The sequence below is a fragment of the Gambusia affinis genome, linkage group LG21, assembly GCF_019740435.1.
Source record: "Gambusia affinis linkage group LG21, SWU_Gaff_1.0, whole genome shotgun sequence".
NCBI lineage: Eukaryota > Metazoa > Chordata > Actinopteri > Cyprinodontiformes > Poeciliidae > Gambusia > Gambusia affinis.
This window is the reverse complement of record NC_057888.1, coordinates 10,345,109-10,369,181: the sequence shown is the minus strand read 5'-3', so window position 1 is coordinate 10,369,181 and position 24,073 is coordinate 10,345,109. Positions and strand designations below refer to the sequence as shown.

General features: G+C 37.1%; 1 protein-coding gene across 4 annotated transcripts in view; it reads left to right on the top strand.

Moving 5' to 3' along the window:
* Nucleotides 1-24,073, top strand: part of vipr1b (vasoactive intestinal peptide receptor 1b) — a 40,947-nt gene that overhangs the window by 9,376 nt on the left and 7,498 nt on the right. For all 4 annotated transcript variants that reach the window (XM_044105428.1, XM_044105429.1, XM_044105427.1 and 1 more), the window contains 10 exons: nt 2,121-2,231; nt 15,808-15,908; nt 18,041-18,138; nt 19,959-20,091; nt 20,892-21,045; nt 21,176-21,236; nt 21,318-21,390; nt 22,650-22,741; nt 23,188-23,317; nt 23,643-23,684. In XM_044105428.1, coding sequence (XP_043961363.1) covers nt 2,121-2,231; nt 15,808-15,908; nt 18,041-18,138; nt 19,959-20,091; nt 20,892-21,045; nt 21,176-21,236; nt 21,318-21,390; nt 22,650-22,741; nt 23,188-23,317; nt 23,643-23,684 — 995 coding nt within the window. The remainder of the gene's footprint in view (nt 1-2,120; nt 2,232-15,807; nt 15,909-18,040; nt 18,139-19,958; nt 20,092-20,891; nt 21,046-21,175; nt 21,237-21,317; nt 21,391-22,649; nt 22,742-23,187; nt 23,318-23,642; nt 23,685-24,073) is intronic.

Genomic DNA, 24,073 nt, shown 5'->3' with positions numbered 1-24,073 from the left:
TGTCACACAGCATGATCAACGATGACAAACTGCATGAATTGTAGCTTCGGCACAATCGAGTCAGACTGGTCTGACATGTCGGCCCATCAATAAACAGACAGCATGTTATGGATGTCAATGTGTTTTGTTATGAGAGTAGGACGGTGAAGAGGAAGAGGTGAAGAGGGAAGACAGGCAGAGGTAGAACCTGCAATAACTGCCCACAGGAGGAAAGGAATCCCGTCAGTCGATGCTGCTGCAGTCACACCTCAATGTTTTCCCAGAATTTATGAGACACTGCTTGATATTTGTCGCCAGTCGTCTTTGCTTGTGGGAGCTCTAAATCAGAGGTTGGCACTTTTATCGCACTAATTGATTACAGAAAAGAGATACAAAGATTTTATCTAAGACGTAGCATGAGAGCAGTTCTTTGCTTTGCTTGCTTTATATCAAGCCCACCTGACCCACCAAACTGGTCAGTTTGTTGCTGAGAAGCTCAATCTTAGTGTCATCTGACCAAATATCATAGTTCCTGTTGAAGCTCCAGGAGAGTTTAAAAAAACCCTCCACTTGTTAGCTTTTTCAGTGTAGGACAAAATTGTCTGTTTATTCTTTCTTTCCACACCTCCAAGTCAGCTTGTAGATATGATCAGGTGGTCATTAAAGACATTTCATAGCCTTGTCTTTGCTTCTGTCCTCTAAGAATCAGATTTCTCCTTTACTATGCTGGTCTCTCGCTTCAAATACACCCTCAAATAAAATATATTATTATTATTATTGTGGTTGTTATTGTTGTTGTTATTATTACTATTAAAACACAACACATTTGATTACACCAAAGTCTTATTAACCAGTGTAATTAAGCACTCATATTTACATATCCAGACCCATTAATGTACAACCAGTTGTAACATTTCAATCACAGTAGGAGGTCAAACAACTTAAATAAAGAGAAAAGTCATAAAAGTTTAAAATATACATTGAATGCGGAAAAAAGTTCCGAAAGTCACATCATCTGTAGGTGTAAGAAATTATCCCTCTAAATGGACAGGCCTCTTCAACACACTTATGAAAAATCATTTAATAACACAGTAGTGCCTCTTAATGCATTATCTGAAAATTTAATTATTACTGCTTTATATTCTCTCCCACTCAATCATTGTTTCCTGGGACTCCTGTCATTTTTAAGCGCACAAAATCACTTATACCTATTAGACAGCATCAGTCTTTCCTCCAATTGCTTTTATTATAACATACATCCATATACCTGCTGGCCATACCGTACTTTGCTTTAAGTGGTTCCATATAAAGAGCTGGTGTGGGAACAGCTTTTCCTATCTCTGCACTGATCTCATTTTTCTGCTCTCCTATCTGCTTCCTCAACAGGAAGGGAGTGAAAGTTGAACTCTGAGATCACATCCTGAATAAATGAATTAGCTGACTGTCCATTTATGGGAGAACATACATCCACGACCACAACATATGGCTGAGAAAGTTTCAGCCGCAGTGGATTCGCTCTGAAGACTCAGATGTTTTGAGAAACTTTCTTTGTTTTGAACTTTTCATAAACTAAATTTGCACAGGGGTAGCTTACAACTTATGTTTTTGTGTTTTCACACCTTCCTGAGGCTTTACAGGGTGTTAGGTGGCGGAATGAGGACAGCTGACAAGGTTGTGACCTTGGTGTGTAATACAGAAAAGGGATGGAAACAGATTTCTTGAGAAAGAAATCCCTACAGTTCACAAAGTTATCCTAAACAGCAACCTCAATTTCAGTTCTCTGGTATTTATTTGTTTATACCTGAATACAGAAATGTTTGAACAATAAATTAATTTTAAGTCTGAATTATTATCTGATTATTTTGTGCATTCAGAACAAGATTATTTTCCTTCTACCACAAAATTTGCAAACTGTTTGGCATAATAATTATTTGCTTTCATTTCCAAAATACAAATAAGAAATAATTTCATAAATTCCACACAGGTGACATTAATAAACCAGACTTTTTGCAGATCTGTGGCACTAAAAGATTCAGGAGTCCGCTGTGCCATGACTTTGTTCTGTCATTGCCCTCTCTCGGTATGTTTCCTGTCGTATGGTGAGTGATGCAATGTTTGTGTTGTTGACCTTCTTTTGGCAGGTTGCCAGGGGATGTGGGACATCATCGCCTGTTGGCCTTCAGCCAGACTTGGAGAAGTGGTGACAATAACCTGTCCAACATATTTCAGCTACTTCAGTGACAAACAGAGAGGTAAGATTATCACAAACACTGAGCTTAAAGAACCGTTTCTTACACTTTTCTTGCAATTTCAGACCAAATATGGCAAAAAAAAAGGTAAAAAAGAAAATTGTAACCAGTACTTTTGTTTCCCCTGGATTAAAATGGAGTGACCAATGGAACACAATAAACTTGTTTTCATATTAGTTTGAGGCTAGTTTTAGATAATTTGAGTTTTGCGACATGATGTTATGTTTTGGTAGAAGCTACCACTGAGAAATGGGTACGTTTTGGCAATGAAGGGGTGAATACAGACAGCAAGAAAACCCATGTTATCTCTGATGTTTACACAAGCCTTAATTGATTCTACGAAGCTTAAAGTGTGAATTTACACCCCCATCATCACCCTGAACTGTTGATATATGTCTTAGTGAATCTGTTACGGCCGGTGGCCTTGTATGTTTCTTTTGTCTCTTTCTTTTCTGTATATCTGCAGCTTTCTAATGAAATTAACTCTATTGGGAACTGGCTGCAGCCCTAATCCTCCTGTGCCACTCCCTGAGGTCTACAGCGGAGCTGATTGGCTCACCAATTGTCGGCTCCACCAATCCTTGATGAGGCCTCCCTTTTTAAGCCCAAGACTTCCTGGGAGAAGGCGCGGCTGATTCATTATTGAGACAGCTTGCCACTTTGCTGGGTGTTTGACTGTGGTATACTGCATTGTCTTTGTGTGAACTTTTGTAAATCTTTGTTACCTGTGATAGCCCCTGTGAGGAACTTTGTATGTAAGCTTATAGTAGCCTACTAGAGTTTTGTTCTTTGTTAACCTTAGGTTTTGGTCCTGTTTTGTTTGGTTAAGATCTTTAGGTTTCCAACTCTGGTTGTTTTGTGGACATTGTTTTATTCAATGTTTTGTTTTTGGTCATTACACCTAAACTTTTGATTGTAAAGGTTTTTTTTCTACCTTATTATTTTGTTAAACCCAAACAATAAATCCTAAACTGAAAAACCTTAACATCTAGGTTTATTTAATGTTACTTCTCCTTCCCCCTGGCTGAGCTGGGTCGTAACATTAAGTGGGGGCTCGTCCGGGATATATTTAATAATCCTGTGACTACAGTTTAGGAAAATTTGTTTGGTTTAATGTTTTGAAGGTGCCTTTGTAAAGTTTGCGCTGTTAGTCCAAAATGGCTCAGTTTAATATTGACCAGTTCTTGGAACACCCTTCTCTTGAGCAACTTGCATGTTGTCGTAAAGATGACTTAGCTAAAATTGCTAGTTGCTTTTCCATTTCTTATTCTAAGCAACTGGTTAAGAAGGAGCTGGGATCTAATTGTGAACAAACTGGTTGAGCTGAACTTGTTGACTTTGCCCTCTGAGATTTCTGTCTCATCTGCTCTGCCAACTGATGCTGTGCCTGCTGCAGAGTCAGAATCTGCTGGCCCTCCTAATATTGCAAAGAAACCTCAGGAGCTAACACCAGAGGTGGACATGGAGGTTGTTGGTGGGATTGCTACTCCTGTCACACTTCCTCGGTTTGACCCCTCTCAGTTTCCCCTGGATCTGTTGGGTCCAAAGTTGATGCTCGCTTGAAGGTTCGTCTTGCTAGACTGCAATTTGAGGCTGAAGAGAAGGCACAGCTCAGGCAATATCAGCTTGAAGTTAAACGGTTGGAAATTGAGGCTGAAAAAGCTATAAAGCTTCGAAGGCTGGAGCTTGAGTATCAAGCAAGGTCCACAGTTCAAACAACCAGTGAGAGTCCTGGTAGTAGTTTTGGGGGGCCCTTTTCAGTTAGATCCTTTGATGTTACTAAAAATGTGGCTTTAGTACCTGAGTTTCGAGAGACAGAAATTGACTCTTATTTCTCTGCTTTTGAGCGGATAGCGCAGGCTTTACAGTGGCCACATGATGTTTGGTCAATATTATTACAGTGCAAAATTCATGGTAAGGCTCAAAAAGTTGTAGCTGCCCTCCCTCTTCATGACGCTTAAGTATGAGGTGGTTAAAGCTGCCATCTTGAAAGCTTATGAGCTTGTTCCTGAGGCTTACCGGCAAAAATTTAGGTCATTTAAGAAAAACCCCACTCAGACCTATGTAGAGTTTGCCAGGGAGAAGGGAAGTCTCTTTGACCGATGGTGTGCTTCAAGTGAGGTGACAAATTTGAGCTCTTTGAGAGAAATGGTTCTATTAGAGGAGTTCAAAAATTGTCTACCTGAGAGTGTTGTTGTACATTTAAATGAGCAAAAGGTAAACTCGTTGTCTTCTGCTGCTGTGTTAGTAGATGAGTATGTTCTTACACACAAGTCTACCTTTCAGTCTGTGTTCATTGAAAGTGTGCCTGCTGAAACAATTACAGAACAATCCAGGTCACCTCCACAAAAAGATGACAGAGAATGTTTCTATTGTCACAAAACAGGTCATCTTATTGCAAACTGTTTAGCTTTGAAACGAAAAGAACAGAACACTTTGCAGACCAAACCAAAAGGTGTGGGTTTAATTAAGAACAAAACTTATAGTCTAGGAAAAGCTCAACTTGACTGCACCCCTGATCCATGTTTTGAACCTTTTTTGTTGGATGGATCTGTTTCATTATCTGGAAAGCCTGCCGATCAACATCCAGTTCGTATTTTGCGTGATACTGGTGCCTCACAATCTGTTATCTTGGTAGACTCCTTACCCTTCTCTGAGCTGTCTTCTTGTGGCTACAATGTTGCTCTGCAAGGAGTTGAAATGGGTTGTGTACCCCGACCTGTACATCTGGTACACTTGCAATCAAAACTGATTTCTGGCACTTTTCCTGTGGCTATTTGTTCTGCATTACCAATTAAGGGCATTTCCTTTCTGCTAGGTAATGATATTGCTGGTGGTAAGGTAACTCCAGCACTGGAAGTGTTGGATGTCCCCTGCTCTCTTTCCAAGGAGGAAGAGCCCACACCACCTAATGCCACTACTTCTCAGAAAATGCAGGTTAATTCACAGGTGCCTGCAGCCAACCAGGTGAAACCAGATGGGTTGCAAACCGCTGTTGGTCCGTCCTCCTCTGTCACACAATCTCAGTTTTGTGCAACCCAGAAGGTGGATCCAGCTGTAAAAAGGTGTTTCTCAAGTGGGGTAAGTGCTGACAAAGCCAGAGTTGAACCAGTGTCATTTTATGCTCTGTACTGCCACAACTATGGCACCTCTCAGATAACTGGTAAGCCTGACAAGGTTATTCCTCCTGTTCTTCGCCATACCATTTATTGCCAAAGTCAACAGAGGCCAAACCCAGAAATGTATAAGGCATGTGACTGGGAAGTCAAAAGAAAAGCCTTTCATCATTTCCTTGGGATTGATTGTGCTTACAGGAACTTGTGTAGAACCTTCTTAATTATAGTCCTCCTTTTCACTACTCTGCTGAACTTAAAAGTCACCCTTAACTGGACTCCTGAGTGTCAGCATTCTGTTGGGTCTCTTTTGTCTCATCCACCCATCCTTTCTTCTCCAGACATGTCTAAGGCATTCAAACTTGAGGTGGAGGATGTTCTGGGACCTGGAGCTATGTTACAGGAAGGTGATAACGGAGCTGATCATCCCGTCTGTTACTTTCTTGTAAATTTACTAAGAATCAGCTCAGGTACTTTATCACTGAGAAACACTGGCTTTGCTTCTAGCACTTCAGCACATTGAGGTCTACCTAGGATTTGATTCCTGTTTTGCCATCAAACCTAAGGGTGTAGTCAACTTTAGAGCAGATGTTTTGTCTAGACTATATCTTGTATAGTCACCTTGTTGGTTGGGTTAATTCCTAACCTTTTGGTTTAGGTCTTAAGGGGGGAGGTGTTACGGCCGGTGGCCTTGTATGTTTCTTTTGTCTCTTTCTTTTCTGTATATCTGCAGCTTTCTAATGAAATTAACTCTATTGGGAACTGGCTGCAGCCCTAATCCTCCTGTGACACTCCCTGAGGTCTACAGCGGAGCTGATTGGCTCACCAATTGTCGGCTCCACCAATCCTTGATGAGGCCTCCCTTTTTAAACCCAAGACTTCCTGGGAGAAGGCGCGGCTGATTCATTATTGAGACAGCTTGCCACTTTGCTGGGTGTTGGACTGTGGTATACTGCATTGTCTTTGTGTGAACTTTTGTAAATCTTTGTTACCTGTGATAGTCCCTGTGAGGAACTTTGTATGTAAGCTTATAGTAGCCTACTAGAGTTTTGTTCTTTGTTAACCTTAGGTTTTGGTCCTGTTTTGTTTGGTTAAGATCTTTAGGTTTCCAACTCTGGTTGTTTTGTGGACATTGTTTTATTCAATGTTTTGTTTTTGGTCATTACACCTAAACTTTTGATTGTAAAGGTTTTTTTTCTACCTTATTATTTTGTTAAACCCAAACAATAAATCCTAAACTGAAAAACCTTAACATCTAGGTTTCTTTAATGTTACTTCTCCTTCCCCCTGGCTGAGCTGGGTCGTAACAGAATCCATGCTTTAATTTTGTTTACACAAAAGTCCAACTCCACCATCATTTCACAGCTGAAATCGAGACCCATCACATCCATTTTTCAGTCTGTTATTGGAATGCCAGAGTGAGCTGTACCCTCAGTTTCTTTAGGTAGTTCATCTACGTCGAGGTTTGACATGGTGCATGTTAATATATTCTAGATAATATTGTGGGTGTTGGAGCTACTGTTGCCTTTCTCCAATCATGGCAGAGAGGTTTTGTCAACAAGTGCTGCCAGAGGTTATTTTTTGCAGACCTTTTCTGTGCCAACTCCTGGGTTCTGAAACTCACTGCCAGTGTTCATTAGACAAAACTCTTCACTATGTAGATTTAAAACTTTAATGAAAACCCTCATCTTGGCTTTTTACCCAGTACAGCTGAGCACTTTTTATATGCTGTAGTTACTTTGTAACAACATCTTTATCTTGAAATTAGGGCCAGGACTTTAACACATTAATTTCTATTAACACAACTACATAGATTTTAACAAAAATTTTTTTTTAAACATAATTAATTGCATTTTTTACATACAAAGGGTTTTGGCCAGAACCTTTGTATCCCCGTGTTTATGTCTGCAAACAAGACAAAGCTGCTTTTCCTGGCCCCCAGAGAAGCAGTGTTAATATTGTCTTCAAAAAACAATCTGATGGGACTTTAAAAAGGCTATTGCGTGTTTTCTGAAGAAGTATTTTTTTAAAGAAGAAACTTCTCTTTTCACCCATTCAGCTGTTCAGTTTTTTGCCCGCATTGAGTAATTTGATCAGATGAACAAGTGTAGCCAATAAAGTGAACAGTGATGAAGTTCTAAAAATACAGAGACAAATTAAATTTGTCCTAGTCCCACAATATTTATCATAATTATTAATAAATTAAAAAATGTCATTGAAAACAATATTTCTATTCCTACTCAATGCAAAATGCAACCCATTTAAACATTTTGGAGCACTGTAAAAATGCTTCTTATTTGCTCATGATGCAGGTAAGTCTGACCTTCACAATCAACGCTTGCACTGTGAAAGCTTTGTGAAAACACATATAAATAGAAAGTGGCTGACATCTAGGACTCAGAAAACAAAAGAGGAGAAAAAACACAGCAATCTGCAAAGAATTTATCATTTTCCTCCATCCAAAAAGATTTCATAAAGGATCTTTTTAGAAGAATATTGAAAGTTGGGTAATTTAAAAGTATGTTTTGGTATTAATGTGATTAATTTTTCAGCGTCCTTCATCCAAAGGAATGACTCTGGAGTGATCATGCTTTGTAAGTTAGTTCAGCAATTTTACTGCTGAAAAGGACAAATCTGAGAGAACCGAAGAATGAGGTTGTTTTTTCTTTCTAAAAGAGTGCTTGGGCTTTAACTGGTAAATGCTACAACAAAGAACTATCAATCATCAGGAAAATAAAAGTATTTCTAAATAATTATTAATGTATTTCACCACATAGCTTATCTCAGTCCTTGAAATAATCACTTTTATTAAAGTGAGGTTCTGCAAAGTTGATGTCAGTAGATTTTGTCTTACATGAAAGGAAACCAGAAGTTACAGTCAATACAAAAAAGGCATTTTACATTTTAGGATTTTGTTTACTTTATTTTATTGTGTCCCTCTTCTGGTGAATAAAATTAAGTTTACATGTCTTCATATGGACAGATGGTTGGAAATGCAAAACATGAAAATAAGAATTAAGCTGGAATTCATAACCCAAACAAAACAAAATAACATCTTTCAATTAAAACATGTACAGACAATAATTTTAAAAATAACTTAATGGGAACAAAATTTAATGCACGAATAATAAAAAAATAAATAAATATAACAAAGGGAAGTCGAAAAACATTATATAATAAATACATGTTATGAATAAATAAAAAATAAGGAAATCAAGTTATGCTTAAAAACTAAATATTAGCTCAAAATTATTGTTTTTGCTTCATTTGTTGATGTAATTATCTTTTATAGAGCCATGAAATAAGATAGAGCCATGTCAGATGACTACATTTTGAGTTGTCAGTTTTTCTTGATTCTGTTTTATGTCAAAAAATATTTTAAACTTGTTTTTCCTCCATATAAAAGTTAGACATACCCAAAACAAAATTGTTTGCACTCACACCTCAGAATCTATTCGGTTTTCAACTTTTTCTTTTCATCATAGTGCACTTCCACAGCAATAATATTGTAATCATCTAAATTCAAAACATTTAAATTCAAAGCCTTAAGTATGAATGGTGCTATAGAAATACACCTGCCTTGATTCAGTTGGTTGAAGAAGTTTTTTCAAAATATATTTATACCATACATACACTGCTTGTCTTCAATGTAATCAGATGAATAAATCTTTTGCTAAAACCCTTCGCCTGACTCAAAACTTTTAAAAAATCCCTTCTCGCTCTCTCTTTGAGGCATTTTGAGAGGAGGGGAGTGATGAATATCCAATCCACACCTCAGGGCTTTTTCTCTGCTACTCTTGTGCTGCGGCTTCATGTGTGTGACCCAGCAAGTCGGTGCTCATTCCTGCTCCCCCACTGAGAGATATGTTGAAATCCAGCTATTGACAGCTCTGCTGAGAGACACGATGATGGCTGTTAGGTGTAACCACTCACAGATCACATGCAGGTACTCCAAGGACACGAATATGATAGTTTTGTGCATCTCCACTGCCTGTTTTTATGGATAAAAGAGCCAGTTTGTAAAATAGTCCAGTCTTTATACTTGTTCTTGGTTTATTATTTTTTTTAGTAGATGTTAAAATAGCAGTCCTTTCCAATAGTACCCTGAGAGACCGTTATTCCCTTTAAGTAGAGAGTTCTCTTAAAAGCATTTCCTGTACTTGAACCTGCCATTTGTCAGCAGCTCTTCAGCATTTTTTTTGTCAGGTTTTATTCAGCAGTGCACAGTTCAAGTCTTCAGGAAGACTCTTTCACCTTTGCTCATTCTATAGTTGTGAAAAGCCTCTTAAGCATCCAGTAGAGTTCACCACACATAGCTATTCGTTAATGCTGAACCTCACTCACTCCACACCACCAACCTCATGGTGGCATTAGCACCTTTTCAGGGTCAAACTTCAAATTAGAGACACAGGAAAATGTGACGCTTTGCAGACGAAGGGTGCACTTTCAACCCCGCTTGAAATAATGGCAGCAGGAGAGAGAAATGATGTTGAAGGTGTCGGTGAACATCCTGCAACAAATTCAAGAAAACCTGCGAATCTGCTCGTAAAATTAGCATCACAGCAGATATTTTCAGGTAACCTTTCAACATTTTTCAGTCTTCATGCGGTTTTACTTCTTTAAAGTAAATGGTTTCACACTAGTCCCTTTTTTTTTTTTTTTGCAAACGGCATTAAACACAAGCTGAGCAACTACTGCTAGAGTGAAGATTTTATCCATTTATATCTTCAACTTTCTTGTGCATACTTCGGTTTTGCAGTCTGTTTCTGATTGCAAGACCAAATGTCAGAAAGAGCAGTCAGTGCAGGACACAGAAAAACTCAGTTGTTAAATGTCTAGCTCAACAATGTGAGACAGATCAAGGATATGCTTTGACTTTAGGTGAAACTTTATCCCATCTGTTACTGTCAACACCATGCAAAGCAGGATTCAATTAAGGAATCGAAATTCTTATCTGTCAAAATAAGAATTAAATTGATTAAGCATGAGATGTTGTATATTTCTTACTCCCTCATTTTGATACAAGTTGTCCTGTAATTATTAGAAATCTCAGTTTTACTCCCTGTTAATTACATCTGAGACATGATTCCAGAGGCTGATCATGGGTGGAGGTTGAGTGGATTTTCTCTCCTGCAGAGAATGAAAACTGCTCTGAAAATGTGGTGCGTTGATATAACTTCCCTAAGACTTGACCCCTGAGGAACCTGTAACCTGCTGAGGCATGATGATAAGTAATAAAGGGACAAATTGTCATTAGGTCCTTTTTTAAATTATTTAGCATTGACCACTTTCTAAGGGAAATTATCACAAACATTTACCAAAGATAAACAACATCTTTTCAGTCAGAATCAAAAGGACATAATAATAATTTGAAAAAAGCACATCCGAGGAAGCCCAGAGAGTAAATGTTCTCTTCAAAGTCACTTTTAGGCATTTAAACCTGCAATTTTAAAGTGTTTTACAGTTTTTATGTCCCAAGTTATACCTTTCATGAACTCCAACCCCCAGGATTGCGGATGATTATAGGTCCCACAGGTTTTAAATGTAAAACATTCATGGATTATTACACTCTTCATCTGATGTAGTAGTAAATTTAATTCAGTTTTCAGAATTAACTGCTATGAAATAATTCTGTTACGGGTCCTGGGTGAAGTACTTTCTCCTTTCCACCCATTAAATAAATGATTAAATAAGTAAAGAGGTGTGAAACAAATCATCCAAAGTTGGTTACATTGTCTCCTATCCAGGTTTCAATTGACCCAGTACCTCAGTTATCACATGTTGCCTAGGTGACAGACTCATTAAAGTTATTTATGTTCTGTGTCATTTAAAGCAATGCCAGTTCAAGGCACATTATCCACCAGAGGAAACTCAGGTGATCCATCATGGCACATCTATAAAGACAAAAAGTGTAAAAAACAGACTAGAGGGACAATATAGACATGACAAAAATACATGTACATTTTAACAAGGATGGTATATATATATATAAAAAGAGGATGAATAGCTGAGATAAAAGATAACAGATACCCCCCACCCAAAAAACACTAGGATAAAGTGCAACAGGTGTGCTTTGTTATTTTGCAGTCTGATTGCTGTAGGCACAAATGACTTGTGGAATCATGTAGTTCGGATTTTCCTGTGAAAAATTCTGCCATCTGACCTTCTGTTGAATTTCTAAAGCAGAGGATGTGTTGAATCCACAAGAAATTCATTTGTCTTTGTAATAATCAGCTCATCGTACAGCTGGGCTGCAGGTACCTGGTCAACTTCAATAACCCTACTGGATAATTTAGTCACGTACTGCAATATTTTATGATCTTTAGCACGCATATTTCCCATAGTGCAAATACGCTCGAAAGATATAACCCTCTGTAGAAAGAGCATATTAAAATAGTTGGAGAATGGTGCTGTCTAATTTCAAAATGTTTAGTTTAATCAAAAAGAACACCCTGTGTTGCCGTATTCTGTTTTTTTTCTGTGCTCAACGATTAAAACACAGTTCATTGTTGATTTAAACTCCTAAATGTTTGAAAGTTGAGACTCTCTCCCAGTTCCCCGTTAATCTTTGATGGAGAGACAATTATTCCTTTCTCTGAGCATTTCTTTTATTTTCTTAATATTGATAAAAAGTTGACTGTAGCTCACTGAATGAAACACTGTTTCTCTTATTCAAAAACCTTCTAGGTTTTTGAGTTTTCTTAATATTGATTTTATTTTATTTTATTTTCTTAATATTGATAAATATTTTCTTAATATTGATAAAAAGTTGACTGTAGCTCACTGAATGAAACACTGTTTCTCTTATTCAAAAACCTTCTAGGTTTTTGAGTTTTTGTCTGTAAGCAGATCATTTTTCATTGAGAGCCATGGATCTTTGAGCCATTGAATGTTCCGTTTATAGATTAAAACAAAATTCTTCTAGTACAAAATTTATTAGATCATTATTTTGTGCATTATAACCTGGGCACTGAGAAAAATACACTGAGGCTTTAATGAATAAGTAAAAAAAGTTTCAAACTTTGAAAAGAGGAAACAACTTTGCTAAAGAATGATGTGCATATTTTTATGCTTTTCCTTACTTTAACCCAGTAATCTAAGCTTCAAAGAGGACCACGGTCATGTCAGATGAGTCGCTTCTCTGATTCATTCAACCTCATTCTCCTGTAGCAGGGACATCAGAGTCCAAATTACAAGATGCACCTGTTCGAACACTGTCTTCCTGGTGGATTATGGAATTTTATAAAGTGTACCTGACAGGAAGTGACATGGCGAAAGAGAAACTGACAACTATTACTATCATATTTACAATATTTTTTAATGAAATCCTTTAATTTAATCTTATATTAAATTAAAGGACTTCAGATATGGCTCAGATTTACACCCAAAAGTCTTGAAAGTTGAATTGGATTCCTGCTCCGAGTCTTGAATCATTGTCATATAACGAAGAATGATTGAAAGCTGGTATGTGAACTACACACTGCTTCTGCTTCTGTTGCACATGTTTTACTATAAAAAGATGCACTTGATCATTAGCCAGTGATGGATTATGGGTTATAAATGGCTCTTAATTTGTTCATGTTAGTTGCAGCTTCAAAAAAATGACCATGTTAATGTCTCTCCACATGGATTCTGTGTCAAATTACTTTGGATCATTTCAGAAACAAAATAAATGAAACTTCTTCTGAAGCTCTGCAGAGCAATCATTTGAGTCAAGTGTGCTGGAACAGAAACATCTACAACATGCAGAGCAGGGGTACCTGAGGACAGGGTTTGGGAACTACTGACCTGGATGTCATGATTAGATTTAAAAAAATATATCCATTTCTGTCATTAGAGTCTTTAAATTCTACTCTGAATTAGAAAGACTTGAAGCTTGACTTGGACATGCTCCTCAAAGACTTAAAACTTGGATTGGGTGTGGAAGAAAGGCAACTTGAGAATATCGCTGCAACAAAAACAGCTCCACTCATCAAGAGTGTCACTCTATTTGCTCTGGCTGTGGTTTCAATGAATAAATAGGAGGATTTTCTCCTAGATTTATGCATATTCATTCATTTAAATATTGTCAAACTGTGTCAGCTCAAAGTGATGCTGTTTGCTGAGAGACGTTATTTTCAGAGCAGAGCTTGCGTTACATCTCTATTCAGAAATGGGAGAAAATGCCAATTGAGGTATTCACCAGCAAATATCATTGTGAAACTACCCCCAAATAAAAATGTGTCTCTCTGCTTTATCTCCATATTTAAACAAAAGCCATAAAATAGCAAAAAAAAAACAAAACAAAAAAAACAACAGAATTACTTAAAGTTAGTGTGTGCCTGATAAGACGGATTGTTAGAAAAGGTAACCTGAAAAGATGCACTGGTTTGATGTTAGTGCTTATTCTAACTATCATCACTATCACATCTATTCGAGTTTTGAGCAACATGCAACATTACTCCAGAACTTTTCTGTACTTGATTCAATTAATCAGTCACATTTCTTCAAAATAAAAATCTCATCCAATCATGTTTTCTTTTTTTTTTTTTTCATATATGGGTTTATTTGACATGGGCATCTAAGAAATCTTGCTGACTTTTCTGTGGTCTTCACATTGAAATATTATATTAAGAATAGAACGGTAAGTGCATGTCACCAGAACGAGATGTGCCAGTCTATTACTTGAACCGAAATACCCTTGAGTCCAGCCAGGTAATTTACCGCAACAGAGCAATAAATACACTACAAAGACTGAAGGTCTACTGCTTAGACTAAAGGCAGCATTGACATCTTTAAAAGTTCTCTGCAAAGTGCTTCCTCACCCGAAAGTGAAGAAGAGCATCCACAAAACTGTCTTGGAGATGATCTGATTGCATTATAAAACAGGGGGGAATATTGACAAGCAGCATGTTTACACACAGCTACATCGAGGACAACCTGACATTTCAACCACACGCTGACCTTTCTCTGACTGAGCAGAACATCTTGGTACATCGAAACCTCCTACTGCACGTTTTCACTCCTCAGCTCATGTGATGACATTTTTCTGCAATTAGCCATGCTTACAGTCACAAAACAGATCTGCTGCCTGTCACACTGTGCTCCAGACTAGACAGCGTGTTGATTTACAATACGTGCACAAATCTTTGATGAAATCTTACAAATAATTTGTAAGTTATTGAAGAAACACATTCTCTTAGTGTAGATATTAGCAATAATGAAGCTTTATTTTCCTGTACTCAGCAGCGGAGAAGTTAAGAAATCCAGACAGCTCTCTAAAGAAGGTTTAAGCCTTAGAGGATGCAAAATGTTTTTTGGTTGCGTTTTAACCAAGAATTACAATTGGTGTGAACCTCTGATATCTAACCACAGACTTAGGCACAAAGGTTAAAGGAAAAAAGAGACACGCCCACAAAGATGTACACATCTTGTTTTTAATACATTTTATTGTTCAGAGTAGTTATTATTTTTCTCCAGAAGCCAATGAAGTTTGAAAGAGTTGTATTTCTGTCTTCTTGCTAATGAAACTGAACACAAACCACAACACTTTCTACTGTATTGTTTTATATCTGGCTGTTTTTGTGCTTGTGATGTTACAACCTTGAAGCTGATGCAAAGTTTTGGGACCAAAACCAAAAAGTTAAGCTATAACTAAACTTAGTGTTTGGTTAGGCATGTTGCCATGTCAGATCTTCTGGGGGGGTTTTGGACAATAGTGTTAAATTATTTTTCTTTAAGTTTTAAAATATAAAATTGTAAAAGATTTATGAGGCATTTTACATTTTCTTCAACCACCCTTTACTGCAGTAAAGCATCCCCAAAGCATTTTACTTCCACCTCTATGCTTCTTTGTTGGGATGAGGTTCTTTTCCTGGATTGCTGTATGGGATTTTTACCAAACATCTCATATGTCCCAGTCTCAAAATATTCTAAATTTAGACTCATTTGTCCAAAGAAAACTATTCTAGAGAAACTGCCTGTTGTCTATGTTTTGTCTGGAAAATCTTACTCTGGCCTTTATGCTTTTACTCAGAGATGAAAAGGTTTCCTTCTCGAAGTTCAACCTTCAAGCAGTCTCTTTCTGATCGCACTGATATCCACTTTTATCAGTAGCAAGAACCTGTTGGGAGGCTGCTAGGGCGAGCTGCTTTGAATGTCCTCTTCTTGCAGATTATTTTTTCAAACACTAGAACGCCTGATTTGACAATTTTGGAGACACCTAAGAAGCCCCTTTCAAACTCATAAACAACATTCTTCCTGAATGCCCCAGTCAGCTCTTTTGATCTCACCAGGGTGTTCGCTCTCACTTTATTTCCAAGAAGCACAGGGATAGTCATACATGTTGTGTCTCTGGTGAGCTTGACTATTTTTTATAGTCTGAGAAGTTATTTTACACATAGTCAAACTAATTTGGAACCTTTTTGGTAAAAAAAAAAGAAAGGAAATAAATCCACTTCCTGCCTATTCTCTTTCTCCCTCTGCAGGTAACCTCTCCAAAACCTGCACAGCTGACGGCTGGACTGAGATGCATCCTATTGACATTGCTGTGAACTGTGGCTACAATATCAATGGCACCAGCGATGATGTAAGTAAGCTGCCGACATCCATAAGCTGCACTCAAAGTCCCGTGGCGAATGAAAGCAACAGTGCTACAGGGAAGCGTGTCAAGAGCCAGTGGGCAGGAATAATTCAGTGAGAGCTTCTTTTGTTTGCTCTGTGGGTCAGTGTTGTTAGATCTACCAGCAAGATGGCTGTATTGATTGTTGACTCTAGTTTTCAGCTCAGATCTGATTGTATTTATGTTTGTTATGGCCTGTTGCAGAGGATGATTAAATCTTAGCACAGCAGACAAATCTGCAGAACGTATATTTTTAGTCAATGGATATTTTCCCAGGAATGAGATCAGTTATGTTGATTTAAATGAAAAATACACTTATTTGTTCATGAGTTATAATGAATAAAACTATGTAACACTATGAGAACATTTGATTTGATTGCATGGGAGTGTGTGGGTTGCTTTTGATTTAAAAATACTTTAAACAATTCATGATGTGTAGGGTAAAATATGCTGCCTCCATTAAAAATGAATACACCCATAAGTCAACACTGCTGATTGTTTGCTGAAGCGTTGCAGTCTTGAAGCAGGATGCATCAGACATCACCGGGTCAGTCAGAAAGTCCCGCTCGTGTTATCGAGCTTTACGAGACGCTATTCATTATACATGCAGAGGCTAGGGAGGGAATAAATACATTAGACGATGCCTTCCTTTGGTCTGTTTAACCGTAGAGAGAGCAAAGCTTGTCTGTGTTGATGAAGGTGGGGCAGGGCGAGGAGCGGAGGAGCACTACATGGCGGAAAAAAGCTTTCTTGGTGGGCAGTCTGCTTTCTGAGTCACACAGAGCCTCATTAGTATTCCTCATAGGAATTCAGCAAGGTTTGAACGAGTCAGGGACTCTAAAAGGAATTTGATGTCTGTCTCTCTGCGTACTTGATGTCTTTGTGTATCGCAGGATGCAGAGCTTCTGATCCCATTTTTGTCTGAAGTAAAACATACAGGGCAATGGCACAAGCACATGAGGGAACAAAGACATTTCTTAGGCCTAAACTAAACCTTTATAAAATGGCTGGAATTGATTTTTGAGTTGAAAGAAAGATGCAGCACCGTAGTTTCAGAAAACCAACAATGACGTTAGTTTAGTTGATTCATTCCAGACTTCAATAAAAGAAACGTCTGGGGTGACATGTCTTTTATTGATGAAGAAAACTACATTATTTCAGAGTTTTATTCTGCATCACAGAGAATGGAGTGTTTTTTACATAAAAGTAAATATTTGTGGTTAGCTCATATACAGTGTCTCATAAATACATTCATGTACCAAAAACTTTTCCACATTTTCTGGATATTTTGATTTAATAGGATAGAGGCGCACAAAATTGCGAAAAGTGAAAGTAAAATTGTGACATGAAGTTGTATTCAGGGTCAGTAAATCAATTTTCACTTTTGTGAAACATGTTGAAAACTATCACTTTTCATTCGCTCAGAAATCACATGCTATTTGATGATAGTCTGTTTTGTGAAATTTCATTTAACTCATAAAAGTGTTGGTGGTTTTGGCAAAATGCAAAAATTTAAAGTGGTTCAAGTATTTTTGGCACTTTAAAAGCAGAAATGAAAGAAGCTTTAGTAGATATCAGAGAAACCTTCTAAGTTGCAGCACTTCCACTTCAGTGAAAGGCCATTTAAAATGGGCCGGGATTTATGACCAGTGTTACTCATGGAGTAAGATTTCTGTTGCTTTTCTTGCTTTTAGAAAAAGTGTGCTTTTCACAAATGATAACAGTGTTTTCTGATGCTTTTCTTCCCAGATACCTATTCGTTTTGAGCTGCCAATAGAGCAATCTTCTCTCTCCCGCCAAATAATGTGTGTTTTTGTGAAGCGTGACACCTTCTTGGTTGTTGCATTTGAATATAGTAGAACGGGAACAATCATGCCTCTCCTCTCTGGCAGAAAAAATTGACTTCCAAACTTTCTGGTAACAGAAGCAATTCTGAGGGAGAATCTTGTATTTAAATGTTACAGAAGCATTCAATGAAATAAAAAAATTATAGTGTCTCCTCATCTTCAAACAAGTAAGACAGCAAAAAAAGAGAGAATTTTTTGCACAAAATTATGTGTGTAAATACATCTCCCTCCCACATTTCTTGTCATTTCTAGGGAAAGTTTTTCTGGCAAGTCAAGGTTGGCTACACCATTGGTCACAGTGTTTCGCTTATCTCTCTGATTACAGCTATTGTGGTCCTCTGCATCTTCAGGTAAGTAAATTCATCGCCAACTTTAGCTTCACACAGTTCTCAAATCTATTAGTGTTTTGAGTAAATAATAAAAGTCTGTTGATAAGTATAGTTTAACATGTGCAATGGCTTAGAGAGATTAAACATCTTGATATGTTAGGTCTAAAAAAGTTTAGTTTAAGTGCATCTAAAAACCACAAATCTGTTTCCAAAGTCCAGGATATTATGCAGAGGATATTATGGTTTAGTTGTGTTTCTGACAGTTTTACACATCACTATTTACTGTGAGATGTTTGCACATTTTCAGCCACAAGGCAACTCAAAATGCTCTACATAATTAAAATAAAAATTTAACAACAAACAAGCAAAAACCTCTAAACAAAAAACGTAGCATTTCAGCTGAGTTTTCTGTATTTTTTATTTATTTTTTCCTGATTACCATTAAATTTGAATGCTGCTGCTCTATGTTGGGTCCTGGTCGATTCTTGAGGCAGGAGACATTAGCAGGATTTCAACAAACACAAGAAAGACAGTGTGATGGCTCCCCAGACATGTCATAACGGATTTAAAAATATTTGTTCTCACACTGATAAGTATGTGGACGCATTGTTTTATTTTTGACCTTTGTTGTGCTTATTAAGTAACTTCATCTCACTGTTTCTTCACTGTTAAGAAGACAAGGTCAGAAATATAAAATAAACACGAGGGAAACTTTTTTTTTTTTTCCAGTGGCCCTAATCCTCTTCCGTAGCCCACAGATTAGAGGCCTGTTGAGGGGGATTGGGAACTGGAAGCTGATAGTGGAAAGGTTTAGTGACGGTCAGTAATAGGTCAAAAGTATGTTACCAAAGTGGCAAGTGTGATGATGGAGAGAACCAAAGGGGTGGTCTTGATATAAAATATTTCACAGAATTAACAGTGTCTAAACATTTGACAGTGATCTGAAACATCACCGTTGAATTAAACACCTTATGTCGCTGGTTGACCAGTTTGTACATCTCCATCTCGGTCTAAACCAGGGATCAGCAAAGAGCCATATTTGATTTTGCTCCTACTAAATAAAATCTACCTGACCTTTGAAAAGAAAGAAAATCAAGTCTAATGCGATTTGTTTGTTTTATGGTTAAATCTATCACAGTTTTATTTTCATTTTTAGGTTACAGAACAAAGGAAAGCATCAAAATGAGAGAAAGCTTGTATTTTTTTTAATGAATCTTTTGTATAGATGAAAAATGATTGAAAAAAAAACAAAACTAAACACCAAGTGTGCAATGTAATGACAAAATAAGTACCTGAACAAAAAATACAATCTTTGTATCAAGAGTGCCATTCGATTTCATGAAGTCAATGCAGATATTTCAAGATAACCTGCAATTGCAAATAAATCAACAATAATAGATTCACATGTAAGAAATGAATGTTTATAATTGGGAGCAACTAAATCTAGAAAAAAATACAATTAAATGTTCTGAATCATTGGAAAATATTCAGTCAATTCTCATCCCTGTCACTAATTGTTTAGTCACTCTAGTTATGATAATGTAATCAGGAGTTGAAGCACTATTTCACCCTGAATAATGGAGAGTTTTAAAAATGTTTAGTTGATTTGAAATGCACCTCTTTTGCCTGTTTTATTGAAGACTCATATAAAGTGTTCAGGGTGATGTGGATCCAATCACTTAGTGTGTAAATGAAGTGGGAGCTTTATTTTTGATTTATTTCAGTCAGTAGTTCTGCTATTAACGCCCACGGCTGAAGATAATTAGACTGCGTTAATTAAAATTTCAATATGTCTCTTTTCCTCGATTTGTATTCTTGTCTCTCTTTTCTGTTTATCCCAGAAAACTCCACTGCACAAGGAACTACATCCACATGCATTTATTTGTCTCATTTATCCTGAAGGCCATTGCTGTGTTCGTCAAGGATGTGGTTCTCTACGAGTTTGGAGAGGTCGACAACTGCTCCCTAGGCTCTGTGAGTTTATGTGTTTATCATTTAATTACCTTTATATTTATTTATTTAATTCAGATTTTTAAATTGAACCTTTTAACCATTACAAACCAGTATGAAGTTCAAACATTGTTTTCTGTAAGAGGTAATGTAGTGTTTTTACATTGTTTCCATGCATGATCGAGTCTCTTTTGGTGTACCACAGAGTTGTGTACTTGGCCCTACACTTTTTGTATTGCACATAAAGGACATATGTAACATAGTTCATCAAAAAATCTCTTTATTTTTCAATGGTATGTAATATCGCAGTAGCACTGTTTGGAGCAGGTTCTGAGTACAGTCGAAAGTTTTAAATTTATGATTAATGGATATATTAAAACTCTAGAATAATTTAAATGGAATTAAGATAGTCATGTTCATCATCAAGTACATTAAGAGTATACTTGAAAAGTTTCAATTCCAGTGTGGTATTGAAAGTTTTTAGGTTGATGGGCTGTCGCTGCTGCCAGAGAGAGAGAGGTTCAAAGAGGTAGAATATGAGTTTAAGTGCTTGCAGTGAACATTAGTTCCATTATGTTCACCACCTTAAAGTACCTTTTTAGGAGGCAAAATATTTCCCAGTTCTTGCAAAGGTGTGGTTGGTGATCATTTCTGCATATTAGGGGTGACAAATAAAAATACTTTCATTTTCAACTTTGCTGTTTGGATGTTTGTGTCATCAAACAAAATTTACAAAGCTACTTTAAAATATATATTATTATGACTAATTAATTAATTAATTAATTAATTAATTGGATGATTTTTGGTTTTGTGTGTATTTCTAGGTTGGCTGCAAAGCCGTCATTGTATTTTTTCAGTACTGTGTGATGGCCAGTTTCTTCTGGCTGCTTGTGGAGGGCCTCTATCTTCACGCATTGCTGGCTGTCTCTTTCTTCTCTGAGAGGAAATACTTCTGGGCTTACATTATGATCGGCTGGGGTGAGAATGCAGTTTTTTTACAATGCCGCTATGGAGTGCCTGCAGAAAAAGGCAGGAGAACTTTTATGAGAATGCAATCCTATTTTTGATTCGGGTTTTATCCAACTGTACTTCTCTGTTGCTTCACCAGGAGGTCCAGCGATTATCATCACAGCCTGGAGCCTTGGAAAAGCATACTACAATGATGTAGGGTGAGAGAAATAACAGGAAACTGTTCAATCTTTTCTTGCTTTGGTTTTCCATGTTTTTAGTACTGTTTCACGTTTCCCTAGGTGCTGGGACATTATCGAGACCACTGATTTGTTCTGGTGGATTATTAAAACACCCATTTTAGCATCAATCCTGGTAAGTTTACAAACTGTCAATCATTTATGTCAAGTCGGTGCAAACCTTCTCACTTGTTGGTACTACTTTGAAAGGTGAATGGACATAACACACTTGAGAGGAGAGAATAGCTCTCCAAACATTGAGATATGGTTAGTGAAGTTCTGCCTGACGAAAAGTCAGTCGTGTTTTGATGGGTTGGAGTATATAACTGTCTACGAAAAGACAAAAACAGTCAAGATGTGTATTTTTTTTTGTATGTGTGTGATTTTACCACCGGTTACTTTAAGACTGATGACACCAGTATTCCTTTACCATTCATATGGACGGCAACTAAATTTCAAGTTATTTTTAACTGAGTAAATGCAAAAAATGAGAGATGCATCAAGTAGTCAAAATACCTTGTGGCCTTAGGCCTTCTCCAAATCCACAAACCACATTTGGTTCAGAGAAGTAAACTCCCACAACCCCCCTCAGCAATTCTGCAGGATGAAGACCAAGATGAAAACCAGGTCAATCTGAAGAAATGCCCAGAGCACAGCAGTGCCACCACAATGTGGCAACAAACCATACACTCTCCCACAAGATTTTAGGTGGGTTTAACTATCCCAGGATGTTATTTGGAAGGAAGGACTTCCAAAGAAAACTTCTTGACATAGTCCCGACAAATGGAGATGATTGCAAAATGTAGAATGCAACCAGTACCCTGTAGAAATTCCTGCAGCTCCAGAGGTGTTACTCTATTGGAAACTTGTCAGAGATCATTTTGATCCTTTGTGCACAGTATACTTTTAAAAAAGGATGCAAATGTGCAAACATAGTAACAGACAACTGGGGAAGATGAACTTTGTTTCATATTAATAAGTTTCAACACAATTGTTACACTTATTACATTAAATATAGAAAAAGTTAGAAAATTATTTATCACTATTTCATGTTTTAGGTAACAGAGGGTGTGTGCACGTTTGAGAAGTACCATCATTCCTGGTTTAATATTTGGCTAATGGTAAATGTTTTTCCTAATTTTAAGAATGATGGCAATAAGTTTTCATCATTCACTGATGCTACTGTTGTTTTCTTTCATATGAGGAGGCTCAGTTGTCAGCTCACATTTTGTGTCTCTCACTGTCACCTGAAAATGCATGTAACGCCAGTTCAGAGTTCAACTCAAATTAACTATTTAGAAGCCCTCATGTTTTTCCACAGGCCACCTGAGCTAAATTACATTTAGAAAATTAAATACCCTTAACAAAACCTCTCTTCTGAAAAACTCTCTATAGGTGAATTTTGTTCTTTTCATCTGCATCATTCGAATACTTCGCCAGAAGATAAATTGCCCAGATATTGGAAGAAATGAGTCCAACCAGTATTTGTGAGTATATGAAGCATTTTTTTTACCCTGTGCTTTTTAATAGATTTGTCCACCCAACTGTTGTTGCATATTTTCAGTGCTCACTGAAAGCTGATAATTCATTTGGGTTTCAGTAAAAAAAATAAAAAAAATAAAAAAAACTCCTTGAAATTCCATAAAATTGCCCTTTTTATGTGCTGCCAGGCAAACTGTAGGTTTCCACTGATAGCTGCACATATGCAGCGCTCACAGTGTTCAAGTGAATTTTCTGTGATGGAGAGCATCTCATATACCAGCGATAATGCATGAGCTATTTCCCACTGACAATTTTAATGGTGTTTTTCCCTCCATCTCTAGTCTGCTGAGATGAAATATTATTATTGCTGTATATATAAAGACAGATTAATCATTGGTTTCAATGGAAAAAGTCCGTGGGGGGATTCCAATCTTTTGCTTTGTCATTTCAGGCGGCTTGCAAAATCAACACTGCTTCTGATTCCTCTGTTTGGAATAAATTTTATAGTGTTTGCATTCATCCCAGAGCAAGTGAAGACTGAATTACGTCTCATTTTTGACTTGATTCTGGGATCGTTTCAGGTATGAAATGTTTTAAGGTTGAAATTCTAGGTAAAAATGTTATAGATTATATTTCTGCCAGTTGGCTTTATAAATTATTTTTCTCCTGATTGTAAAGATCTAAACAAGCCATTTAAAATGCCATAACTGTTAGACAACTTACATAAACATGCATGAGAATCACATATCAAGCTCTTTAAAGAACCAAAATTAGGTCCTTGAAATTGGACAACCAAATTCAAGGTCAACTTTAAATTTGAATTCTGCAAATGCCAGATAAAACCAACCATGATGTTCCAGTACCATCGCTTTTATGTCTCTTACTCCTCTGTTTTTCTTTCCCTAGGGCTTTGTAGTGGCAGTCCTTTACTGCTTCCTCAACGCTGAGGTAGGTCCATAAAACATTTACATAAACTCTCATTTTAAAGCCCACAATTCCCAGGCGGAGAGGACCTTCAGTTGCCTCCCTATTTACACACAGTCCTCTAAGGTGGATGGAGATTTCAGACTACTCATTCCAGGCATTTTCCCCTCACTGAGGTTGTTCTCCACAGTCTTCCTCTGCCGCCTGGAGAAAGAGAGAGAAAAGAAAAAAACGGTCAATCTCAGTAGTGACGTGTGCAGAGGCTCTCAGTGGAGAGATTAATTATATCCTCAGTGCTGAGCCAGATTAAATCACTTGATTCTACACTGAATAATAATAATAATAATAATTGGAGGACATTTTCATAAGTCCTTTATAAAATTTAACTCCTTGAGGTGGTTTGTAATTATTAG